Genomic DNA, 25,632 nt, shown 5'->3' with positions numbered 1-25,632 from the left:
TGTCACCTCACTGTCTCTTTACAGTATCCATGGCGATCACTCCACTTCCGTTCCTGAAGTACCATGAAGTTTGTCTTTTTCAGGTCAAATCCATGTCCTGGTCTTGAAATCTCTCTCTCTTTTACCATATTTCTGGACTCACATTACTTTTTTCCTGTCAATGAATACTCCCAGAGAACAAAGAAATAATGCGCCTCTCTCATCTGTCCTCACTTTTCCTCATGGTGTGTTGCACATTCCAGGTCACAAACGCTCAGTCAATGGACCATTTCTGTTCCTTGTATGCAGTCAACCTTTTCAGGGTTCCAAAGTTTTGCTTGATGTCTTCCCACTTCCTCTGGTATCAACTGGAAGGTTTCACCTGTCACTAAGTCTTTATATTTCCTTTATAATGACAAAACTAATTTTCATTTCACTGTCTTCTCAAGCTGGTTTTTTTTGGGGGGAGTGGGGTAGAATATGGCTCTGATGTTTGGCCACAAAATCTCAGTACTTTGTGAAGTGCTATCTTCTGTCTTAAATGTTGTCGAGGAAGCAGTCAACTGGTAGTACAACACTCTCCCGGCATTGATTTTTCCAATGGTCTCTTCCTTTGTCTGTCTGGGCCCAGTGCCGGTTTCTCTTAATATTGGTTCTTTTCCAAATTGATCAAAATCCAGGGCTGTTGCACTATAAGAAACATGGAGCCCTTTTGCAACTTTTCTTTCTCAACAGGAGAGGTACGTAATGTGACCATTTCCGGCCCCTCTAATGCCAAAGAAAACGACAGTGTCACTTTTAACTGCAATGCTGCTGGCACCAATGTTTCGTATTACTGGCTGAAGGGAAGCCAGCTGATTGAAGGAGGAGGTCATATCTCTTTAGACAACAACAACCAGAGGCTCATTCTCAACCCAGTCACCAGGAACGATGAGGCCAACTACACCTGCTTTGGGAACAACAGCTTCTCTGAAAGTTCCAGTGAGCCACATTGGCTGCAAATCTTCTGTAAGTCTAGACTGACTATGTGGGCAATGGCGGGCAACTGGTGTCCCATAATCCAAACCCAGCCGCAGTCAGTCATAGCTTGCCCCATCACATTCTACCTTCTGTAGCAGACAAAAGTGGCTCTTTCAGCCCTTATCACAGCTGGCTTCAGGAGGGAGGAGAAAGTGCCAGAGTCTGTCCTGTGCACACATTTGCTATAGCCTCCCGCTTTTTCTGGGAGCAGTGTGGCTCTCCATTGCAACTAGCTATGAGTATACTGGCTGCATGAAGTCAAGAAGAGTAAGAGATTTGACCCACACCTGGGACTCAACTATGAATTGGTCTGCAGGTCAATTGTATTGCTAACCCCTAATCCTATTGTTACTGTTGGAGGGTTTTTTGTTTGCTCCATTTTATCCAAGACAGCCCCCCCCCCCTCACTCCCCCGGACACTCTCCAAGTACACAAATAGAAAATGCAACTTCCTTACGGAGTTGAAAGCTAACGTCTGTAGCATGCAAGGGACTTTGCTCATTTTCCAAAGGCCAGAAAGCTATAACTGAAGCATGAAAGTCTAGTGGCCAGCAGGGAGGAATACTATAGAAGGGATCCGGTATTAGTTGCCGTGAGTTAACCAAATCTGCAAGCAACTTGGCACACTGCCACACCCAGTTTCGACAATCCCAACAAAAGTTGTGGAGAAAACAGAAAGAACTGTTTGGTTTGACTGCATCTGTCCCTTTGATCAATGGGCTGATTGGAATATTATCTGCATCCTGATCAGCTTTCTGCTACATGAAAGGCTAAATAATGGGGATTTCGCATTCCTACCCTCTAGCTCAAACCCTTAGGGTCCTGATATTCTTTCAACAACCCTGAGATGATATATTCACTGAGCATCCATTCCCAGGGATGTTTCTCCAGGTTGGAATTGCTGCATGGGGACAGCAGGTTGGGTGGGGGGGGAACAGTTCCAGAGGCTCTGTGTTTTGGCATCAGTGTAGTAACAACTGAGTAGCACCTCTTCTACCAGCACAGCCTGGCCCTTTCCAACATGTGGTTTTCTTATATTTGCTTCAGACGGGCCCGACATCCCCACAATCAACCCTCAGGACCCAGTTTACATAGAGCACTTCCCCCTTAACCTCTCGTGTTCTGCCAACTCCAACCCACCTGCCAATTATTCTTGGTATCATAATGAGAAACTTCTGGAAGCTGAAAACGAGTCCCAACTCCTGATCTCGCATCTTTCTCTAAATGATGCCGGCAAATATACTTGTAATGCCACCAATGATGCCACCGGCCGTTTCAGCCACACCAGCCTGGAGATCAGCGTCCTGGGTGAGTAGCTTGAATGGCCAGGCTGCATCCTAGGCTAACCTGCACCTTCCTGTGGCTGATAAGACTGTCCTTGCAGTCACTGCTTCATCTGTACAATGGGGACTTGATTGCGTGAACTCTGTCTTGTGGCCATTTTGGCTTCCAGGATGCATTCCTCGTATTCTTTCACCTCACTGTCCCTTTACAGTATCCATGCCGATCACTCCAGTTCAATTTCTGAAGTACCATGAAGTTTCTCTTCTTCAGATCAATTCCAGTTCATGGTCTTGAAGTCTCTCTGTCTCTTACCATATTTATGGACTCACACTACTTTTTCCCTGTTAATGAAAACACCGAGATAACGAACCACAATTATGCAGATGTGCCTGCCATTTCTTCTCCTTTGTGTGCCTTGTCTTCAAGAACCTTCCTTCTAGAAATTTGATTGATGTGTTGGTTCAAGTTGGCAAGGGTCCCTGAATGGACCCTTTCCATCTAGTTGCTTGCCTTCCTTAACTTTGTTCTACTTGGGATTTATCTTGGTCCTCCGTCGATGATCATCTTTATTCCAAAACCTGGATCAGAAGATTTTCCACTGATTTGCGCTGAAATCCCAAAGAACTCATTCCCAAAGATCTCATTCCCAAAGAACCTTCAAATTTCATCGCACCAGTTCCTTCATTGCTGTGGATTCCATCTTCCATGTGAAATGCATCAGAGATGGGATTGTAATTAATGTTTGCTGCAGTTCTTCTGTTTTTAGGTTATTTACTGTATCAACTATTTTCTTGTCCACTTCTTTTTCCTTGTTCCATGTTGACGTTCATCCCAAACTGGACATTCACTTCACACTGACAACCTTTTGCAACCGATAATGTTGAAATGTTCCTATGTGTGCCCTCCTGTTCTTTGCATCTGCCAACTTGTTCCTTTGTGCTGCAGAATTTAGTTTATCGGAGTTTCCTAATTGAAAATAAACAAGAGTTTCACCTCTCGGGGGCAAACGGATCACACTGCAGGAGCTCTCCTTAAATGACAGCCGGATATATTCAACCTCCAAGATGCAGAACGAAGAAACGACTCTGAGGAGGCCTACTTACTTTTCCACTTTTACCTTGGATAACGCCATCATTCCCTCTACTTCTCTCTCTTTTCTCTCTCTCCCTCTACAGGATATGTCACTAATATCACCATCAGTGCCTCTGGCAAGGCCATCGAGAATAGCGCCACAGTTCTGAACTGCACCTCCGCAGGCACTAATGTTTCCTACTCTTGGTTAAGAGGGAACGAGAGCCTGGTGGTTGGAGAGCGCATTTCTCTGAGCAGCAACAACCAGGTCCTCACATTCAGTCCAACGAGCCGGAATGACTCTGACAGCTACAGCTGCTATGGATATAACAGCTTCTCTAATGACAGCACCTCATACTTGCTGAATGTTTTGTGTAAGTCTGGTTCTACCATTGAGGGAGGGTTGGAGCAGTTCTGGGAGCAGAGCATGTGGGGGCTTGACTTAGGCCCTGAGAGGGCAAGACTATAACTTTTAAAGACAAGGATATCTGGCAAGCAGATTCAATAAGACTGAAATACACAAAAGTAGAGAGACCCGCCATGTGAGTTAACTCACTTCGTGCAAAGTTAGCACTCACAACTTCTAAAAACATTACTTCATGCCCCCAATCTACCTTCTTTTGGAACCAGATTGCCAGAACTCTGTTGTTTTTAAAACTCTCCCCCTACTTATTGCATAATAATAATAATAGTAATAAATTTATACCCCACCCATCTGTCTGGGTTTCCCCAGCCACTCCAGGCAGTTCCCAACAGAATATTAATAATAATAATAATAATAAAAGCAATAAAAGATCAAACATTAAAGACAGGGCTGCCTTCAGATGTTTTCTAAAAGTCTGATAGTTGTTTATTTCCTTGACATCTGATGAGAGGGAATTCCACAGGGTGGGTGCCACTACTGAGAAGGCCCTCTGCTTGGTCCCTTGTAACTTCGCTTCTCGCAGTGAGGGAACCGCCAGAAGGCCCACTGAGCTGGACCTCAGTGTTGAACGATAGGGGTGGGGACGCTCCTTCAGTATACCATAAAATATTTTGGAAGTACCATCAAAATCTCTAGGAGACATAGAAGATCATTGTAGCGGCCCTTATTTGATCTAACCGTACACTTGATTTCACACAGCGCTGTCAACTCTTAAGAACTGCATCAGCCCCAAAGATAGTAAGTTGAAGTTCAGGGGTCTGCATCATATTGAGCGAGATCTGTGGCCCCTGGAATCCAGAGCCAGTGTAACGTAATGATTAGAGTGTTAGGCTAGGACCTGGGAACCCAAGGTTCAAATTCCCACTCAGCCATGAAGCTCACTGGGTGACCTTGAACCAGCCACTGCCTCTCATCCTAACCTCCCTCACCGGCTTGGTGTAGAATAAAATACAGAGGGGAGAACCAAGCAGACCCCCTTGAGCTCCCTGGAGGAAAAGGTGGGATATAAATGAGAAATCAGAATAAATGAATAAATAAATAGAACTGCCTGGCCTAATCAGCGGCAAAGTAGCTGTCCAACATCGGAGGCAGATGTCATTTCTGGACCGCTGGAATCCTTCGCTGCAGATGGCAAGGACTAGCTTTGTGGCCTAGTAAAGGCATACCATGTGCTTTAGCACACAGCTCCTTCCCAGTACGTATTGTGCAACTTCCTGTATGCTAATTGGCTGGCCGTGGTGTGATGTAAAAATCTAGCCTTGCTGCTCAGAAGTTAGCTGAGTCAATACTCCTTCCTTGTCTCAGATTTCACACAGAGACACATTTTACTGGCAAAACCTAAGAAACCAGAAGGAGCTATTTCCCCTTCCGAATGCTCAAACTGCAACTGCTGCATATCTGGCCACATTGGGCTTCACAATGTTAGTTTGCTCCTCCTTGAGTTTTGATGAGGGAGAGTTAAATAATGTCGCTGCCTCCTGTGTTACCCCGGAGCTATTAAAGCGACAGGCGCCATCTCCCAAGTCAAGACCTGCCACTCGTAAGCTTGCAATTCCTTCTTGTCCTTAAGCAAAGCCAGCCACCCAGCAAACTTCAGAGATCTTAGCTAATTGCATTAAAAAAAGAGAGGCCAGGCTCACTTGATAGTGTATTGTTCTTGACACACAGCTTTTCCATTTAATTGAGCTTATACGTTCCTCTTTTCATAAATTGCTCACGAATAAGCTGTAACAAGTTCCCAAAGATACCTTAAAAGCAGTGAACAAAATTATTGCCCGCATCCTGCCCAGCTTGCTCAACTTCCCGTTTTAGGTTCACTGCTTCCTGCTTTCCTCTCTCTGATAACAGAGTCTGCAATATTGATTCCCAGATCACAAACTAGTAATTGGAAGTCATGACTTCTACCAAGGATTTCCCCACAGTTTTGGGAAATCCTGAGAATTCTTTTGTCAGGATTCCCAGAGAAATGTAAGCATGCTCTAAGTAAGTAAACTTATCCCGGATATGGAAAGGGCAGTCTAAACCTCCCAAGGCAGCTATTCTGCCGTCTCCGTACAAGCGCTTCTATCTTCAATTCAGCTTTCTTCCAACTAAGAAAACAACATCACACTTCACATGCCGAACACACAGGCATGTGTCAGTCAATCTGACTCACGGTGCATTTTGCCAAAGGTGGCACCTGAGCCCTCCAGGATCTCACTGGCTTCCCCCAACTTCTGACTCTCCTGTATTTACTCCAGATGGGCCTGATGTCCCTGAAATTGGCCCCAGTGAGCACTATTACGCAGAGGGCTCCAACCTCACTCTCTCCTGCACTGCTGACTCCAACCCAGCTGCGCAATACACCTGGAGTTTCAATGAGACATCAGACATAGGGTCCGCCTCCCAGCTTTCTATCCACAATCTGCAGTTCCACCACCGTGGGAATTACACCTGCAAGGCTTTCAACAATGAAACCAATGCTAGCTCCACCTCCGCAAGCCGGGAGATCTGGGTACTAGGTAAGTATCCACAGGGTTACACGCATCCGTGGCTTACAAACGTGACTTCTAACTCGCTGGCATTTCTTTTGCCACGCCGGTCGTTTATACTCCTGTCCCACTTCCTGCTTCCATGGGACTCTTCCTGGAGCCAAACCCAATGCTATCTTTTTGCCTCCTGTTCCTTTTTTTCTAATGAATGCTTGGGTATTCTGTCACTTTCTGCCTGCCCAGCAGGCTCAGGTGCCCTTCTGTTATTGATTTGTCTCCCACGGGATATTGCATGGCTCACAGTGTCTCTTCGAATCTAATCAGTCACCTGTCAATGAAGACCTTCAAATCAAGATCACCAATGGAATGCACCTTCGGTGGTGTTTTGCTGCCTTGGCAAACTTCTTGTATGTTTTCTGTTCATCTTATTCCCGGGACTCTGTCCTCTCTAGGATGCATCTCCTGAAACTGGAAAAGGATCTTGATGCAACAGCTTACTGCTTCCCTTCGAAGCAATGGTGCTCACAGCCACTTGCTTCACTGTCTCTCCCTCTGGTGCCTTTTTGCACTGACTGTAACTTCTATTTAGGACTGTCCACAAATAAAATAAAACAAAAATATCTCTTGTCCGTGGAAATTGTCCATCTGTCCCCAGTCAGGGCCTTGTTCATCGCCTGTCACTCAGCACTTCTTTGGTATCTTTGAGGTCCTTCTTGTTCTTCTCTTGGTGAAAGCAGTCGCATGGCTTTTAAACTACGTTTCTGTCCTCCTTGGAAGATTTCAAGGGAAGAGGGAGTCCTTGCAGGCAAACCTGCAACACCCTTCCCTGCATCTGTTCACCATTTGTTCCTTGATAACCCTCTGCCTCCTCGTTATTGTTTCCTTACAGCGGAGGTTTCTGACGTTACCATTATGGGTCTGTCGGAAGCCATTGAGAACGAGTCGCTGATTCTGACTTGCACCTCCGTTGGCAGCGAGGTCTCTTACTATTGGTTCAGAGGGAATCAGAGCCTGGAGGATGGAGGGCATATATCTCTGAGCCATGATAACCAAAACCTCACAATAAACCCGGTCAGCCGGTCTGATGCAGGTTCCTACACCTGCCTTGGAGTCAACAGAATCAGCAATAACACCAGTACCCCCTTCGAACTGACAGTGTTCTGTAAGTGTGGCGCCAATTCTCAGTTCATCCCTTCTATCACCTCCTCCCAGCTTCCCTCTCCCCTGTATGTACCTCCTAAAAACTGAACGAGGAATATATCGTTCTTCAGTCCTTTGAGCCACCTCTTTAGCCCTTCACCATGATGCCCAACTTGTGATTCTCCTCTGTTTGCTCCAGATGGGCCTGATGATCCTGTAATTAGCCCCAAAATCAATACTTACCGTACGGGATCCAGCCTCAACCTCAGCTGCAGTGCCGACTCCCACCCGCCGCCTCAATACACTTGGATTTTTAAACAGGAAATAATTGGGAACACCTCTGAGCTGTTGATCTCGAATCTGTCTCTCAACGACACTGGGGATTATACCTGCAGTGCTTTCAATGTTGAGACTAATCTCAGCAAAAGTGCAAGCCTCCTTGTTGAGGTGTATGGTAAGTATCTCTTCAGGGAACCCAGCTTGGTGTTTTCCGCTGTGGCACCAAATGCCACCAGTTTGTCTGCATTCTCTTTGGGGCAGCTCCCCATGCTGCCCACTGTCTCCTCATCTGTCCTTTCCAATGTCTATATTCATCAAGACTTCCGCGAGTCTCTCAAAGAGAGATCAGGTTGGTCTGTAGCTTGCAACTTCCTACGCTGGGTGTGGCTGTTACCCTGGATTATACTTGGTTTATGGGAACTTCCTTTATTTTCTACTCAATTTGCCTGATGCCTGCAGGGAATGGTCAGACAGTACCCAAAAATGAAGCGTTAAATGACGACAAGAATCATGACTGGTGGTAGGGTGTCGCCACTGCCGTTTTAATAACATATACACAGCTAACTTGATAGTTGAAACATGCCACGTGGTCCTAACTTGATAACCCAGAGTACTAACTTGGGTATATTATATTCTGTCTACATCTGGGAACGGGGGGCGGGGGGGCGGGGGGAGACAATCCCATATAATGTTCCTTTGTATACCATGCTTATTTAGATTAGGAGGTGAGGAAACTTTCTTCTGTGGAGGTTGAGTTGCTTTTCCTTAGGAGTAATCTTTTGGGACGTGGGTGGGTTAAACCACAGAGCCTAGGGCTTGCCGATCAGAAGGTCGGCGGTTCGAATCCCCGCGATGGGGTGAGCTTCTGTTGCTCAGTCTCTGCTCCTGTCAACCTAGCAGTTTGAAAGCACATCAAAGTGCAAGTAGATAAATAGGTACCACTCCAGCAGGAAGGTAAACAGCGTTTCCGTGTGCTGCTCTGGTTTGCCAGAAGCAGCTTAGTCATGCTGGCCACATGACCCGGAAGCTGTCCGCGGACAAACGCCGCAACCCCAGAGTCGTCTGCGACTGGACCTAATGGTCAGGGGTCCCTTTACCTTTACCTTTAATCTGTTTGTAGCTGGGGCTGCTCTTTTCTTCCTCCCCACCCATCGGGCTGCAGGGGGAGGGACAGCTTGAGCTCAGAGGTCTGAACTGAGAGCTTTCAAAGCCTCCCCTTCCCTCCACACTTCTTCCATTAGCACGATCTCTATTGGCTCACCACCCACCCCTGTCCTGCCTCCTGCTCTTCCTCTAGGCACACATCCACAAAATTTGGCCGAGGGCCACTTGTCTCCCACCCCAGATCTTTAGCATGTAAGTTTCTTATGCAACATAGACTGCGCTGGAAGGTTAATGAGATTCTGTTAGCATAGCTTAGTGATGGGACTCTCACTTTGCATTGTGCATTGGAATGATCTGCGTTATCCAAACTTCTAGGCCAGGGGTTCCCCAACTGTGGTCTGTGGACCACCCGTGGTCTGCAAGTTTCATTCAGGTGTTCTGCAGCGTGTTTATGGAAAAACACCATTTGAATTCTATGTTAGTAGCCCCCTCCAATGACCACTTTGAAAATTGCTGAAGGTCTTAGTGTGGACTCCAAAGCTTTCTCCACTTCTGTGATGAACTGGGAAAGTGTCACTCTGCAGCATGTGGAGTGGTTGCTATCAGCCTCAGCTTAGCCTGGTCTCTGTGCAGATCTTGGACTCCAAATACGAATGAGGTGCTGAGATTCTGGCCATTTCGGGTGGGGAGGGAAGAAGCACTTGAGAGCATAATAGCATGGAGTACCAGAATAGTAACAGGAAGCAAATGGATCTGAAAAAGATCCAAGCCCTTGAGAAGACCGGCTCAGTGACTAAGCTAGGTTTAATTCTTTGTTTGTTTGCTGGCAGATCATATGCAACTGTTGCCTTGCCCTTTGGGCAGTGCCAACTTGACAGTTTAAACCAGTGTGACTGGGATTCTTTATCCCCTGCTCTGCGCCTTCCAAGCATGCATTCAGTGCATAGGAGTTACAAATTCACAAATTTTGCATGGTTTTGCATGAACCCTACACAAATACACAACCATTGTATTTGAGATTTCACCTTATTGGAAATGGCAACCATGATTATCCCCAGTTGGAGGTTCTCCTATAAAGAGAAACTGTTATCCCTGCAAGTGCCAGATTGCAAAGCTTTTAAAACAGTTTCTATCCCTTACCACTGCAACAATATGTCTGGGAGTGTTTGGTAGATAGTTGCTGAAATTTCAGAAGCCAGGGAGGTCACTAAAAGAATGGTTGCCAATGCCTGGGGTTTGCCCTTACACAGGAAAACATGAACCAAGAGATTATGCAGACCAATACAAATGAAAGGCTAAATTGTGCAAATCTGCGAAATAAGTTGAATCTGCGTAATTTATTTTATGTCACAGAATTCAGGGTTTTTTTGGAGCAGAATTGGGATTCCCTAGGTAGATGTAGATTTGTTCATTTGTTTGTTTGTTTTTAAAACATGGAGTACATACAGCTCTGATTCTCGGGTAACTAATTTATGCAAAGTGATTGTGCAAATGCCTCCTGTTAAGTTTCGGTTGGTTACTAGGTTAATGTGTCACAGCTCTGCTCAGGTTCAGAGAGTCCTGTATCAAGGTCTGCTTCCAACCCCCACCATCCATTGGGCTTTGAAGTTGTTGCTGGCTGTTTCTCTTGGTCGCATTGTCACATGCCACCCAGAACTGTGAACTGTCATCAGCTCCATTGCTGCTTCCTGGCAGATGAGCTCGGCAAAAGCCTGCTCTTTCACATCTGTTTGCTCTGTAGAATTTGCAAATCACTTCTTTATGCTGTCTCAGTCCACTCTTTCACTTGTACCGGTAATTTACCCTCATCTATCCAGCATCCATTGTCTATGAAAATGTGACATTCCAGGTGTGTTTGTGTCCTCCAGGTTCTTTCCGCACGATGCATCTCAAATGCCTTTCTTTAATCTTAGTTTCAGCATTTCCTTATTATGCCAATAAAGCTCAACCCTTGAACTGAGATACAGCTTAGTGCTTTGTTTGTCACCCTGGGGGATATCCTGGCTGACTGAATCACCTCTCTCAGTGATAACAACTATGTGTAGTGCATCTGAGGTCTGTTCCTCATCTCTCTTATTCTCCCACCACCACCACCCTTCCACCCCACCTCTGTCTTATGCGCTGCCCTCATCAGTATAAACATACCTGCCTTTCAAACCCAGTAACTACTTGTGGTTCCCAGGGACTGTATCCTTGGAATTCTTTGAAAGGGTTGCTAAGGAATTCTTCTCGTTATCCTCCTAAAATTCAGTTCCCATTGCTCCTCGCTGGCGTCGCTTTGCTTCCTTTTAATTAATTGAATTCATTCCCAAATCCAAGAAAACCAATTAAACAAGAGCACCCACACGTGTGATTTAATACAAAAATCAAAAGCATGTCTCTAAATCTGATAAATCCTGCTGCACCACCGGAGGCATCCCAGGGGACCTTGAGCCATGGGGTATTTTACATCTGTTCGTTTCCTCCTCCACTCTTTTTTTTTTTTTAAAAAAAAAACTGTTTTAACTATTTATTTTACTTTGCTTATAGGACGGCTGAGTGCATTATGAAGTGCAGTCGTGGTGAGGAAACCCCAGCCTCTCAACATCTTAATTTCCCAGAGGCATCCCTACATATAAATGAACATATGCAGATTGCATGCAACTACGTGTCAGGGACCTGCACCCCTGTCCATTCAGTTCCCTAGCAGTGACCCCCCCCCCCACACACACACTATCCAATAAACGTCTTGACCTTCCTCCTAGTGGTTAGGAGGACTCCTCAATAGGTGCCTCTGCAGCTTCTTTGCTGATTTGTCTCCTGCTCTCTTCAAGCAAGCAATGAGAGGGGCAGTCTCACCCTGTCACCGTCTTCCCCAATGCAGGTGACCTCCAGATGTTCTGAATTACAGCCCCCTGCTAACACATCAGTGCTGGCTGGAGCTGATGGTACTTGTAATCTCAAACATCTGGAAGGGCACCAGGTTGAGTTAGACTGCCTTGTCTTCTCTCTCTCTTTCTCTCTCTGAGAGGTGATGCCGATTTGGCCCAGGAGAAGAGACAAGCTAATGGTCAATGGGCAGCAATGGTGCCTGTTCAGGAAGAGGACCCAACTAAGAGCGTCTTGCCCCAGGACCCTCGGGAACCTCGAAGCATCACTGCATGCGGTTAAATTGCCCAGGATGTTCTCCTGCACAGCCTCGTGGAAGAACCCTGGGAAAGCTTTCCTGCTCGGTCCTGCAAATTGCATAAACTTCCCCGACACTTCATTAAAGCACTTAGCGGCACACGCACCATATTACCATCCCTTTACAAAAACCCCACAACACCCTATTATGTGACTCCATCAGCAACTGGTGTCCAACTACTTTTAAATGGGCAAGGGACGGACACCCGAGATTGAGCACTAATAGGGCTTAAAAGTGACCACGAGAACATAGAGGTTGTAAAAAAATAATAATAATTCAAATCACCTTGTTTTTGTAAAATGTCTCTGGGTTATAGCAGTGGCTGGCGCCACTTAATTGTTAATTTCAAAGCATGAGGTCAGTCGCTGTCTCAACTACTCTCATTTCAAAATTTCATTAAATCACAGTTTGCAAATTCCATGTAAATTGCTGCTAAGAAGAGGTCTTTGGAGAGCAGCTGCAGGAAGCTTCTAGCTCACTTGCTTCCTCCTCGAGATGTCTTGCCTGGAAATGCTGCCAAAATGTATCTCCTCCAACACACACACACACACACACACCCTTTCTGTGTGTTCTCTATAATGCAATGGTGCCCAAAACAACCCACAGCCCTGGCAATTCAGTACGTAATTCCTGGAACACTTTCGTATATCAATCTCGAGCTGTGCTTTCAAAAGAAGCAGGATTCGGCTTTAAAAGTGACAGGATTTCTGACACACTCCAGGGACAAAGTGCTTCACTTTCCCTAATAACCACACTTGAAGAGACCCTGCCCAGATTTAGGGGCCACGAGGACCCACAAAACATGACCCTCTTTCTGTTTTGTGTGCAGAAATCCTCTCCAATCCAGTCCTGCAGCCTGCAGAAGCCATAGTGGCAGAGAACGCAAACGTCTCCTTGCAGTGTAACACCTCCAACAGCCTCGATGTCAACGTCACCTGGTTCAAGGACAGTAACCCTGTCCCAGATAAGGCTCTGCTTTTCAACAATAACCGAACCCTCACTCTAACTGCTGTCTCCAAAGATGAGGAAGGATTGTATAGATGTAAAGCTATCAACCCGGTCAGCAATGCCACAAGCGACCCCAGTAAGATTAGCTTGGCATGTAAGTAACCCTGGTTTGAAAATGCTTGGTGGCTCCTTTCTCCTTGCCGTTGCTGCATGCATTTGGCAGGGAGGGCATCTGTGAGTCCTAATGGGGATTTCCTCCCTCCCTTGATCTCCCCACCCCTGGTCTTTCTGAAATAAGGGGTGCTGGCGCTCAAAGCATACTTGGAGGCTAGGAGCCCCCTATTCCCTAACCCCAATGTGTGGAGGTAGCTCGTGGGGAGGCGGGAAAAGTACTCTGCAAATGCTGGCAGATGCTGTCTCAACTATTAATAAAGGCCTGCCTTCTAAAGCTAAGCCATTGAAAATGCCTTCGGAGAGCTGAACCCCAGTGAACACTTTCTCATATTAAGCCTTAAAGCTGGTTGCCCAGATCTCTTGCTGCGTTTTGGGGTGGTGCACACACACGGAGGCAGGTGTGTGTACGGACGTGGGTGGCGCTGTGGGTTAAACCAGAGAGCCTAGGACTTGCCAGATTCCTCACTACTATGAGTTGAATAAAGAGCATGATATCCAGAGAGCCTAGGACTTGCCAATCAGAAGGTCAGCAGTTCGAATCCCCGCGACGGGGTGAGCTCCTGTTGCTCGGTCCCTGCTCCTGCCAATCTAGCAGTTCGAAAGCACCTCAAAGTGCAAGTAGATAAATAGGTACCGCTCCAGCGGGAAGGTAAACGGGGTTTCTGTGCGCTGCTCTGGTTCGCCAGGAGCGGCTTAGTCATGCTGGCCACATGACCCGGAAGCTGTACGCCGGCTCCCTCGGCCAGTAAAGCGAGATGAGTGCCGCAACCCCATAGTCGGTCACGACTGGACCTAATGGTCAGGGGTCCCTTTACCTTTACCTTTACACACAGGGGGGCAGGACGACACAAACGCACCTCGCCCCTGTTTCCACCCCTTGGTCCTGATTCTACTTGCTTTCCTTTCTAGATGGGCCAAATAACGTTAGGCTGAACCAAACAGGAATGATAACTCTAAAACTAGGTTCCCGTTTGGCTCTGCTGTGTGCTGCAGAGTCCCTACCCGAAGCCCAGTTTCGGTGGTTTTTCAATAATACTAATATGAATGTGACTGCGAACACCTTCAGCACAGACTTAACAGCCTGGGAAGATGGAGGCAATTACACCTGCCAGGGTTACAACAGCGTCGTTAAGAAGCTGGCCTCCGCATCTGTCAATGTGAAATTGACAACGCAGGGTGAGTCCCTTGACAAGCCCACATTTGTCTCTTGTCCCACCAGCATTTTGAATGTCCCACAGTCTCCCCCTGGACCTGGTTATTTGGAAATGTGGCCAATCCGAGTGGAATTAACAGAGGAGGACGCAACTGACTCTTTTTGTGGGCAGAAAAGGGTGGTATCTAAAGTCAGCTGCACCAAGATCTCATTGAAACCAGTTGAGTGAGTTCATCCTGACAACTCCCCGTGATCTCAGTGGAACTAGGTGGAACTGGATCCAACCCAAAGGTCTTGTTTAGGCTTTCCCTTGCTCCTGCGCCTTTCATTATTTAAAAAAACGTACACCCTGCCTTTCTAGGCGAAATGGCCACGCAGAACTATTAACAGTGTCACAAAATAAAACACAACAAGCAAGATAAGATATAATCAAACAATAAACTGCGTTAAAAAAATTAAACTTTAACTACAGCCTGAAAACGTAATAGCTTCGGTTTTCCCCACCCTGCATTGTTGCAGCTCTTTACTAGCAAAATCTTCACCTGCTGGGTTTCTGGGTGTCCGACTGCAGTTTAAAGGCACAGATTACGCAGGGCCAGGGTTAAAAAACAGAAGAGGCAGACCTTGTTATCTATTCTTGCACCTGAATGCTAGGAAAAAACTTTGTGGCAAATTTCTGTAGCCTTTAGTATTAAGGGTTTTATGCAGCGAGATGTTTTCTCTTGGAGTAGGAATGATGATCCGGAGATGTGTGGACATTGGTTTAGAAGCTGTTCAGAAGTATGAAAATGATACAGGTTGCCTAGGCATTGTAGAAGGGGTGCAGCAAGTGCAAGGCATGGGTTTTTTTATTCTTCTTGTGGGGCTACCCACGTTGCTTTATACACCTGGTCTTCCCACATTCTAAATCCCTTAGGGAGCCCACATGGGTAGAAAGGGCTGCTGCTCCAGAAGTTGTCCCTCCACACAGGAGGAGCCACAGGTCACCTGGGATGGAGCCTCCACACACCCTTTGTATCTGTGTTGCCCCTGTGCATGTGATGTGTGAAGAGACCCACTGGTTTGCAAGGTACAGAGCTGCTCTCTGTGCTGCAGCCTGAGAACCCTATTTCTTGTGGTGGTTCTGGTTTGCCGATTTGTTTGCTTAGCATCATCCATAGGCATGGCGTGAATTTGTTTAATATTGACTCACTACCAACCCCCTGGTTACAGGAACAAATTTAGATGTTTGTTAATTTTCATCTTTCGTTCTCGGCGTTTGAAAAGTCCAACAGCTTCTTCCTCTTGCATGCATCAGACCAAAATGCGACCCAACCTCTCAGCTTAGAGCTGCAAATTTGAAGCAAATAAGAAACGGCCTTTAAGATGCAGAAAGATTGGAAACCTAAGTGTAATATAAGCAGCTGTATATTGCTTTTTATTAGATATTGTTGTTTTTATTAAATCGTTTTTTTGTGATTGTGCTTTTAGCAATTGTAAGTTTTTAAACTGTATCTAATGTTGTGTTTTAAATTGTTGTAATCCATCCTGGGACTGTAGGGTGAAGGACGGATTAATAATAATAATAATAATAATAATAATAATAGTCATAGAATAATATGAACCAGAAACAGATTCCCTTCTTCTCCTGTGAGTGTGCATCAGAGGGCTCCAAAATCATTTGACCGTAGTGTGTTTCACACGGAACGCTAAGTCAAAGTATGACTAAGTATTAATGAGCAAGCGTGTGGGTTGCTCAATACTAGGGTTGCCATATTTCAAGAGTTGTTGAGCTTTTTTTGGCAATGTCCAGGAAATTCCAAACATATGGCAACCCTACTCAACACTATCTAGAGCTAAGCCATGGTTTGTCGTAGCTCATGGTCCAAACCCAGGCTCGTGACTTGTCTTCCTCAAGCAAACCACAAGCTGTAAGCCAAGAGCCAACCTTGGCTACAGCCCCTGGGTTTGTTTGGAGTGAGAGAAACCACCAGCCCAGGTACACACAAAACGCTAAGTCAAACCATGACTTAGCTCCTGGTAGGAGAGCAGACCAACTTGAATAACCTCTGAGTAGATATGGTTAGGGACTGCACTGTTTCAATTTACAAAGCCCTATAGAGCTTGGGATGAGGATATTTGCAGGACTTCCTCCTCCCGAATAGGCTGCCCATGTCACTATGGCCTAAAGATGGGAACCCCCTAACCATATCAGACCTTTATGAAGGTTACATTCATAAGAGTCGACAGGACCTTGTCTGTTGTGGCTCCTACCGTGTGGACTGCTCACTCTCCCTATTAGGCCAGCCTGGCTGCTTTTGCCAGCCGTTAAAGATCTGTCTCTTTGCCCTGGCCTTGCCTGACCTCTAGTACTTGGCTGATTTTTCTGGTTTTGTTGAATCCCATAAGGTTTCTGGGTTGTGAACCGTTTTGCTATTACAGCAAATGAAAAGTGTTGTAGAATTTATTTTAAAATTAATCCTAAGGCCAGCGCTTGTGGGGAAAGAGGATATGAAGTGAAAGCTTGAGAAGCCTCGCTGCACCCATACCACACCTGGGGTAAAGTTGCCTCCTGTTTTTTTCACTCCTGCCCCTTTGCTTTGTTAACAGTAGTCAGACCATGCAGAAAACAAGCTGGTGAAGTTTTCCCCACCATCACCACTTACCTCCATGCCATTAAAAAGTCCACTGTCTGAATTTCTGTTTGTCAGAGTGACGTTGAAGGCACAGGAGCTAGGGACGCTAAAATGAATCAACAGGTGGCAACCTTGGATAGAGGTTCCAAAAGAATGATTTAGTAAAGGGAAAGGGGCATTACAGTCATAGAGTTGGTTTTCTTTGCTGGGGGGGGGGGACTTCTGCATATCAACCTAAGCATGTTGTGCTTCCTTTTTCTGGTTATTTGGCTATAACGTTTGATAGAATACAGATAATTGAACAAACGTGGTTGCATTACACTCTTCATTAAATTATCTTTCCATTGATATATAATTTTATGGTCTTACTCCCCCCCAAAAAAAAATGGTGTTATGAGACATCTCATCTCAGAAATACACTTTTCCCAAAAGGTTTCCATAATTTTGGCCACTAGTGTATACTGTACTTTCTAAAGTTCACGGTTCCTCTTGTTCCCCTCTTCCAGAATCAACTCCAGGTCCGGGACTCAGTCCAGGACAAATTGTTGGAATTGTCATAGGTTGTGTGCTTGGAGTAGCACTCATTGGAGGTCTGGGATATTTCCTGTTCACCAAGACTGCCTTGGGGTAAGTTTGCCATCCCGTTCATCTTGGATTGGGGTTCCCTATTTGCCATCTGAATTTACCATCTCCCCAGCTTCTCTAGGACCTTCCTGCTCTATTTACCTGGTTTGATTGGTCTCTCTGCTCACGCTCGGGGTTTGAGGCTGTCTCGGGGGTGCGGGTGTCTTTCCTGTCTCTCCAGCCTGGGTCGGAGCCCTGTCTTCCACATCTCTTGGAAGAACCAAGTGTGTCCTGCTGCTCATGCCTCCCAGCCAAAGCACAGACACTAACCCGGATTGCCAGATTCAAGATGGGGCAGGGGAAGAAACTTCTGCTTCCACTGTGACACTTGGAAAGAACTTGAATAAGTTGCAGCGGCTGAAATTCCCCGCTTCTGTACAGCCTGTCAAAAGACACAGAAGGCCTGCCCTCTGTTGAATCTGGTGACTCCAAAAGCACACACATTTTATTTCTTGATTTATAAATACATTTATTTATTATAACAAATATGTGTATACTGCTGTAATATAACAAATTTATCAAAGCAGTGTACAGCAATAAAAGCATAAAATCATACAGTGAAACCACTAAAAGCATTCAAAAAGTTTAAAACACACATATGGAGCGAATGGATAATTATGATTGGATAGACCCTTTTTTAAAAGTGTTAAGTCTTAAGCATTGTTGATGACATGTTTAGGCAACAATATTAAGTATGGACCTGCCAAACTTTCAGCTATCTGGGACCCTGAAAAGTCAAATACATATGTAAGTGGGGAGATCGTAAGGGGTGAGGTAGGATGATGATAGTGGCAAAATTTCAAAGACTGACGGTGTTCACGGGAGGAGAAAATTCGTCTCCTGAACTCGGAACAGACGTATAAAGGTCGGGGGGCGTGTCTGAAAGACAGAGAGACTGGGGGGGGGTCTTCAGATCATCTCCAATACTTGCCATAGGCAAGACAAAACAAGGCTGGCCCATGGCTACTGGTTTTTGCTCGTAACCACATAGGGGTGTGCCCTAGGCCTATTCTCAGTTCACACAGGGAAACAGGGAGCCCTCCCCCAAGGCCTTGCCAGTGCCCTTTTATGACCAGTTGAGGACCCTTCAACTCTGTAGATGTTGTTGGACTACAGCTTACACCATCCCTGACTAGTTGCCCTATTAGCTGGGAATCATGGGAGATGTAGTCCGACAGCATCTGAAGGGCCGGAGGTTGCCTGTGAACTGAGTATGCTCTTTAGAACGTGTCCCAGAATTCCCTGCAATTTACCGGGGTTTCCTTTGCTGGCACATGAGGGTTCCCTTTGCAAGCAGGTCAATACAGGGAAGGTTCTGTCAGTGTAGAAAGTTTGGAAACCACCACTGGTGTGGCCAAGGGCAAGATAAAAATTGGATGGATGGCTATGTGGCACAAAGAAAGCGAATGAGATTTATTATTTCACGTGACTGGTCACTAGTATAGGACGAGGGGTAATGTACTGGTTCTGTTGTTGGGGGAGAGACCCCCTGCTTGCTATAGGATCAAACAGTGTCTGCTGTTTACCTAGGAGGACGGAACAACACTCATCTAATGGAAACATACCCTCAGCTCCCGGCCGCAGTAAGTATCAGCCCAACGGGCTGGGCCGGGGTCTGTGTGACGCATGTTGTGTGCTCTATGTTACTCTCCCCGGCCACCATCACCCCGTTTAAGCTGAGCCTTTATAGTTCACGAAGAAGGTAGATGGCCTTCCCATGCACTTCTGTGCCAAAGCATGGGCAAGTAGGACCGCTCCATCCCCAACCCAGGTGCATCATGGGAAACTCCTGCATAATCCGTTTCATGGGAACGGGGAGAAAGGACTTCACAGCTGCTCCAGCTCCCATTTCCAAGAGACTGGCTGGGGGAATCTCTTCCCTAACCCCTCCTGGGGAGGGGAAAGGAAGCTGCTGTTTTCTGTGGAGTGTGGGTATCTTCCTGTCTCCCTCTCCGCCCACCCCACAAAACCCCTTCATCATCTTTTTGGGATTCCTGCTGTGGCTCTGTAGCCAGCCTGGTGGTGGAAAAGCTTACGAGAGGGGACTTGCAGGAGGTGATGGAGCTCGCCAGACTGGTCTCTCCAGAGAACGTCTATCTCTGCCCTCTGCACCGCCACCGTAATTTTCCTGGAATCAAGTCTATCCAAGACCGTTCTTTGCCTGCCTCTTTAATCATGCTTGGGCTTTGGTGCGAAGCAAGGAACGGAAGTGAAGAATTGAGGGGTGAGGGTGGAAGCAGGTGGCTCCCTTCCTCTACTCCCTACATTGGCCTTGGAGTGCTCAGGTGGACTCAGCACAGGTAGGAAGATGCAGCAGGTGGGGCTGGAGCAAGGGGGAAGGGTGTGAGATGGGGAAAAGACTGGGGTGAGGAGGGGACACACACACATCCCCACTCCTGTCCCACCTGTCCAGCTGATGGACTGTTACCTTGCTCACCTTTGGTCCCCACCCTGCATTCAGCTCTCACCTGGGGCTCCTAGAAGGTGTCAGCAGGTGACAGCAACCACACCCTGGAAACAGCTTCAGCTGGCCGGCTAAACCAGGTGAGGGTAGCCAATGGATCTCACACCCTCAGTGAGCTAGGGACTTTCCCCGGCATGCGAAGACAGACTCTGGCAGATGGAGCAGACGATATCAAAAGCGGGTCCAATGGTCAAGAAGGCAGTTCCTGTGAGGGGCAGGTGGGACAGGAGCCCATTTAGGAGAAGGCAAACTCTGATCCTAAAGCTCTGCTGCCTTGTGGGATATCTTCTGGAGAAGAACAGACTCGGGAGTAAACCCTACACAAATCCAGAGTGGAGTCCCTAAAACGGTTGGCGTTGTACAACTCCTGCAGCATCGCTGGCGCCAAATGTCTCGCTCTGCTTTCCTTTGGACCACATCAGCGAGGCCAAGAGGGCGGTCTTGTCATGTGGGCAGTGCAGAACCTCTAGGCACCCTTGGATGCTGCTCACGCAGCGCTTTGACGTCACTCCCGGAGGCGCACTGTCTCTCAAGACAGACAGATGCCTAAACACACGTTGCTCATGTCCGCCATGTTGTAGGATTGCCAGTCTGGGCTCAGTGTAGGCTTCTGGGGTTTTAAGAGTTGCCCGAAGAGAGAATGTTTACCTGCTAGGCCTCCCCCCTCCCCTTTCACTAAACTGTGGTTTAGTGAAAGTAGCAGCTGTGCATACCCGGTGGACCTCTCCTTTCTATGCAGCCCTAAAAGTGGGGGTAGCTAAGCTATGCCCCCCCCCCCAGATCCTGTTGGACTCTCCCATTGGAAGCCCAGCAATGTCTGGATGGCACATGGTCAGAGAGGTCAGCCCTAAAGGAATACGGCCCTTTAGGAGATTCCTGATTCCCAGGGGGAAATCCCGGCCAGGCACCTTCATTGCTTACCACGTTACTAATCCAGCTCACGCCATTTGTCCTGTCTGCTTCCGCTAATCCAGTGGGAGTCCCCGCCCCACTGTGGTCCAAGGGCAGAGGGTTGTGGGTTTTCAGTGTCTCCTGCTTGGCTCCCGTGGGCTTGTGTTCAGGCTCTGTCTGTTGTACCTGCCAGTTCCCTGATACTCTCTCTCTGTCCTGTCTCTGTCATTTCAGACCAGGGCGTCACTGACACCAAACCCACACCGGTAAGGACGGAATCATGATATTGAAGTCCGTATCATGATATTGGTTTCATAATTTTTGACCTGGCAATATCTTGCAAATCATGATGTGTGTGTGTGTGTGTTTGTGTGTGCTATCCAAAAATCACAATGTGGGGGAAAACCGTGAAGCCAGCCAATGCCTCAACATAGCTCCATCCTTATTTCAGACATTGTGATATATCGGTACATTGCAATGTTTAGCTGGTGATATATCACAGCGCTGAAAACCAGATATCGCCCAGCCCTAGAGGGGTCTGGGGGCTTCCTGAGCCCATTCCCAATCCTGGAACAAGGAAGCAGCCCCAACTCTTTGACACGCCAACAGCAGCTTCATCTGCAGAACAACGACTCAAGTTCTTGATGGGGACAAGAAGTTTGGATTGCCTTGATGGCGGCAAACTGTCCTTCATTAGAGATCTCCAGGCAGAAGCTGCACGGGTCCACCTAGCATAGATGCTGTAGTAGTGGATTTCTTGCATCAGCAGGTCGTGGGATGGGTGACTCCTGAGATCCCTTCCAAATTTTCAAAAGCATTATCATGCTTAACAAACAATCTGCCTCTCCCCACCCTTGTGTTCTGGTCACTTGGTATCCTAGCCCTAATGATCCAGGATTCTGGCCTGAGAGGTGAGTGGACTTTGGTGCCCGTACAGCCAAACTACCCTGGGGATGTCTTGCTTGCTCCAGGGTAAGTGAGGTAAGTCTGCACAGTCTGCTGGTCAACGTAGAGTTTAATTTTACACGCTTCTAGCACCTCCGAGGGAATTAGATGTGTCTCTCTCAGAGCAGGAGGACAGGGCTCCCTAAAGGGGAACAAGGAGCTAGTTGCTAGGAGATTCATAAGCCTCTCTTTGGCCTCCACCTCACCTGTTTGGAACGGCCTCCCCTGGGAGGTGATGGACTCTCCTTCCCTGGAGGTTTTTAAGCAGAGGTCAGATGGTCATCTGTCAAGGATGCTTTAGCTGACATTCCTGCATTGTGGGACCCTTGAGGTCCCTTCCGATTCTACAATTCTGTGATTCTGTGATCATGGACCTGCTCATGTGCAGTGGGTAGGGGACTTGGGGCTCAGGTGGTGCTGGCTAAAGGCTTAGCCACAATTACTTTTTGCCCTCCTCTTTCCAGGCACAGGTCCACGCTTTAAAACTTGAGCTCCTTTCTTTTGCCCCGGAGCTTTCCCCGCAAAATCTAACTATTTGAAGCTGAAGCGCAACAAATGGCCATTCAGGTTTTCTGTGGGTTGCCATTTGCTCCAATTCAGCTTTAAAGAACAGGTTCTTGTGCAGAAAGCTATGGATCAACAAAAAAAAAAAAAGGATGCTTGGACACAGAGCTTTAAAGTGTGGACCGTTCCTGGAAAGCATGGAGGAAAAGTTAAGTGTGGATAAGCTGTAAATGTTGGCCAGCAGAGGAGGAAGACCAGAGCAAAAACAGCCAGAAGCAAAAACTAGACAACCTAGTAAGCTTAAAAGTAATCTTAATTGCACAGATTGTTAAATTCCAATGAAATGAAATGTGTTTCAAAATATCAAAATAAGAATTTAGTTCTTGGCTGTTACCCTGGTACTTTTACACTCGCTGGCTGGATCACTGGAAGTTTGATGTTTCCTGAGTAACAGATTGATTATCGATTGCATGCTTTTCCTTATAACCTTGCAAGTGAAAAGGCCTGCGCCTTGTTGTGTGCTGCTGTTTGCTTTTCTTAATTCCAATGAAAGCTGGCGATTCGGGGAAGGGCCTTTCAAGATCCCAGGAGGGGCTGCTCCACCCACAGGCCGACCTGTGGCAAGGGCCCTGCCTTCGAACCTTCCTTTGCTCCCTCTGACTCCTTCTGATGTTCTCTTGCAGGGTGAAGAGGACATACAATATTCAACACTAGCCTTCAAGGCCAACCACCCTCCTCAGCCACAGCCAGCGGCCGCCCGGCCTTTGGAAAGCAACATAATATACTCAGAAATCAAGAAGAAATGATCAGAGATGAATCTCCCCTAATGGGCTCACCAGTGCAAACATCCCCTATGACTCACCTCTGCTTCATTTGCCTGGATTTTATTTTGGTTGGGGGTTTTTTTAAAAAAACTGTTGCCTCTTCTGAAGATAAGACTATCGGTCCCTCCCTTACACACACACACACACACACACACACACACACACACTCAAATGGTTCTCCTCTACCAACCTGAGCCGAAAACAAGAAAAGCAGAAGTTTGTCTCCACGCCCTGCCACCTTCTGTAATTGAGGGTAGGGTTTGGAATGGAACCAAACCGTTTGAAAGCAGGCCTTTCTTCCACCCACCCTGCCGTGGCTGGCATGCATGACAAGAGGGAGGCCGTTTCATCCTCGGATCTGTGTGGGGACAAACTAGAAACATTTTAGATACCTCTTTTCCCTTTCACTCTCTCTCTCTCTCTTCCCATCCTGCTATCGTTTCGCTTCCTGGCTGTGCCAAACCTCCCTTCTTTCTCCTGTCCCTCGGGTTGTGGTGTCGCTAGGCAGCGGTGTGGCTGCTGCTCCCTCAGGCCTACTCCAGACACCACAAGCCCTCCCTGAGGGAGCTGGATTCCAGGCACCGGCAAAGAAAGCGCTCGATATCCGGGAAAGTGTGCACTAGGAAACAGGCTGGTGTGGCAGCTGTGTCCAGAGCCAGCCTGGACTGGGGAGGACCTTTGCTTCTGATGCCTCCATCTGACTCCAGGTGCTTCTGAGCTTATTCTTTTTTGAGGAGGCATAAAAACTTGCTTGGGGGTCAGACCAGACCCATGGACCCCTCTTACTGTCCAGAATGAACTGGCAACATCTCAACAAGACAGCAACACCCCTCGCCCTGCAGTCTGGCTATTGGCTTCAGCTATTCTTTTGCTCATGTGAATTTGAAAGTGCCCTATGTGTGGATATGGAACTCGAGGTGGGTGGGAGGGAGGATTTGTGGTGGCAAAGCCATAATTATTTCCCCTCTGCCTAGTAAGGCCACCGGTCATCCCCTCTCCACCACCCTATTTCTCATGATTAACCACCAAATTCAGTCTATAACAGAAGGAGGAAGATGCTTTTGCAGAGCAGATATGTTAAGCACATCAGGCTGCTATAGAACATGGGGTGAGTTGAGGCGTCTTGAATAGATTCCCTTCCATGTTACTCCAGCTACATGGTGTCTAGATATGGAAGAGAACTGTGCCAAATGTCTGGAGGCTTAGAGCACTGGATAGGGGTTAGGAAGCCACAACTTGTGGAAGAGGAAGATACCCAATGTCTCCCCGTGTCCCCTGGGCGGCCGCAGAGCCAGTGGGCAAAGCACTGGGGTCGGTGGCAAGAACCGTGACGCTCGCTGAGCAGCCTTGAGCAAGTTAACCACCCCTCAGACTAACCTCCTTTGCAGAATTGTTGTGGGGCTACAGTGAGATAAGGCTATAACAATAATAATGCCTCAAGCCAGCAGGAGAGGAGGGGGAGATGGGGTCTCAGGAGATTAATTTATTTTAATTGCAGGTGTAGAATCAGGGACAGCGGGGTCTGCATTCTAGATTAGCTCAACTCCCACGCTGCAAAGAAACGACTCAGAACGGGCAGGCGAACTGCAAAATTCAACGAAGTGTGGCGAGGAAGGAAGGAGGAGGGCACTTAACAGCGAGCAGTTGTCTGTTTTGCTTCAAACATCAGCGCCGGTTTCGCAACTAGCCAGCTTCTAGCTAATGGAGCAGACATGCCAAGCACTGTTGATGTTAGCCTGAGCCAAAGGCAGACCTCATAAAATCTCTTGATAGGAACGAGAGGGGAATCCCATGCCTTCTGCTCCCTCGTCGTGTTGTTTGGGTGTGCGCTTTCCTCCACCACCACAAGTTTGTCATCTTCGACTGAGAGTGCCCCTTTGCTGCGATAGCATCTCGTACACTCTGGGCCTCGCTAATCGTTGGGTGTGGCTGGAAGACGGCATGTATTCACGTTAAGCTTCAGGACGGAAGGACAATGGAGCAGTGTTTGGAACAAGCGCCGGGCTCATCATGCCCCAGTTAACCCATGCGTCGTTCTCCCATCTTGAGGAGTCCTGGCACAGTCGTCTGCAATGAAGGAACCCCCACAAAAGAAAGCTTGTCTCCCTCTTGTATCCTGTTGGCACCGGGCCTTTGGAATGATTACTCTGTGTCCTGCGGGACAGGAGAAGCAGAGAAGGCCGCTCAGATCTGAGTGAGAGTGCAGAATTGGAGATGGAACGCAAAGCTGATGATTGTGGAAATTTGGGCTGTCATTCTGGTTGTAAAATGATGAATCATTTTGTTTTTAATAATAACGATAATAATAAATTGAGAATGGAAAAGACTTTTGTGTACATTGTGGAGGGGGAGGCAGGACCGGCCTGCCCATGAGGCAAAGTGAGGCAAGGATACCCAGGGGCAACAGACCCAGCCTCCAAGGAATGTATCATTCGCTGTTACTGCTCCAGCTGCAGCACACCCCAAATTCAGCGGCCTCTTAGAGAACAGGAGGTGCCGCTAGTCTCCTCATCCTAGTCTTGTTCCTGATGAAGGTCTTTATTCCCACCTTG

The 25,632-nt window shown here is 47.3% G+C and overlaps 1 protein-coding gene across 1 annotated transcript in view; it reads left to right on the top strand.

The window, feature by feature from the left end:
* Nucleotides 1-25,404, top strand: part of LOC310683491 (hemicentin-1-like) — a gene marked incomplete at its 5' end in the record, with an annotated part of 35,878 nt that extends 10,474 nt beyond the window's left edge. Inside the window, 12 exons of the mRNA XM_083453425.1 lie at nucleotides 715-987; nucleotides 2,047-2,307; nucleotides 3,459-3,728; nucleotides 6,019-6,279; nucleotides 7,139-7,411; nucleotides 7,589-7,843; nucleotides 12,768-13,040; nucleotides 13,970-14,236; nucleotides 17,335-17,455; nucleotides 18,983-19,035; nucleotides 21,042-21,073; nucleotides 22,940-25,404. Coding sequence (XP_083309551.1) covers nucleotides 715-987; nucleotides 2,047-2,307; nucleotides 3,459-3,728; nucleotides 6,019-6,279; nucleotides 7,139-7,411; nucleotides 7,589-7,843; nucleotides 12,768-13,040; nucleotides 13,970-14,236; nucleotides 17,335-17,455; nucleotides 18,983-19,035; nucleotides 21,042-21,073; nucleotides 22,940-23,062 — 2,462 coding nt within the window. The 3' untranslated portion in view covers nucleotides 23,063-25,404. The remainder of the gene's footprint in view (nucleotides 1-714; nucleotides 988-2,046; nucleotides 2,308-3,458; nucleotides 3,729-6,018; nucleotides 6,280-7,138; nucleotides 7,412-7,588; nucleotides 7,844-12,767; nucleotides 13,041-13,969; nucleotides 14,237-17,334; nucleotides 17,456-18,982; nucleotides 19,036-21,041; nucleotides 21,074-22,939) is intronic.
* Between the last annotated feature and the right edge of the window lie 228 nt (nucleotides 25,405-25,632).

Source organism: Podarcis tiliguerta (assembly GCF_965153285.1).
Source record: "Podarcis tiliguerta genome assembly, chromosome: 8".
NCBI lineage: Eukaryota > Metazoa > Chordata > Lepidosauria > Squamata > Lacertidae > Podarcis > Podarcis tiliguerta.
Note: the sequence above shows the minus strand (reverse complement) of the source record. Positions and strands in the feature narration are given on the sequence as shown.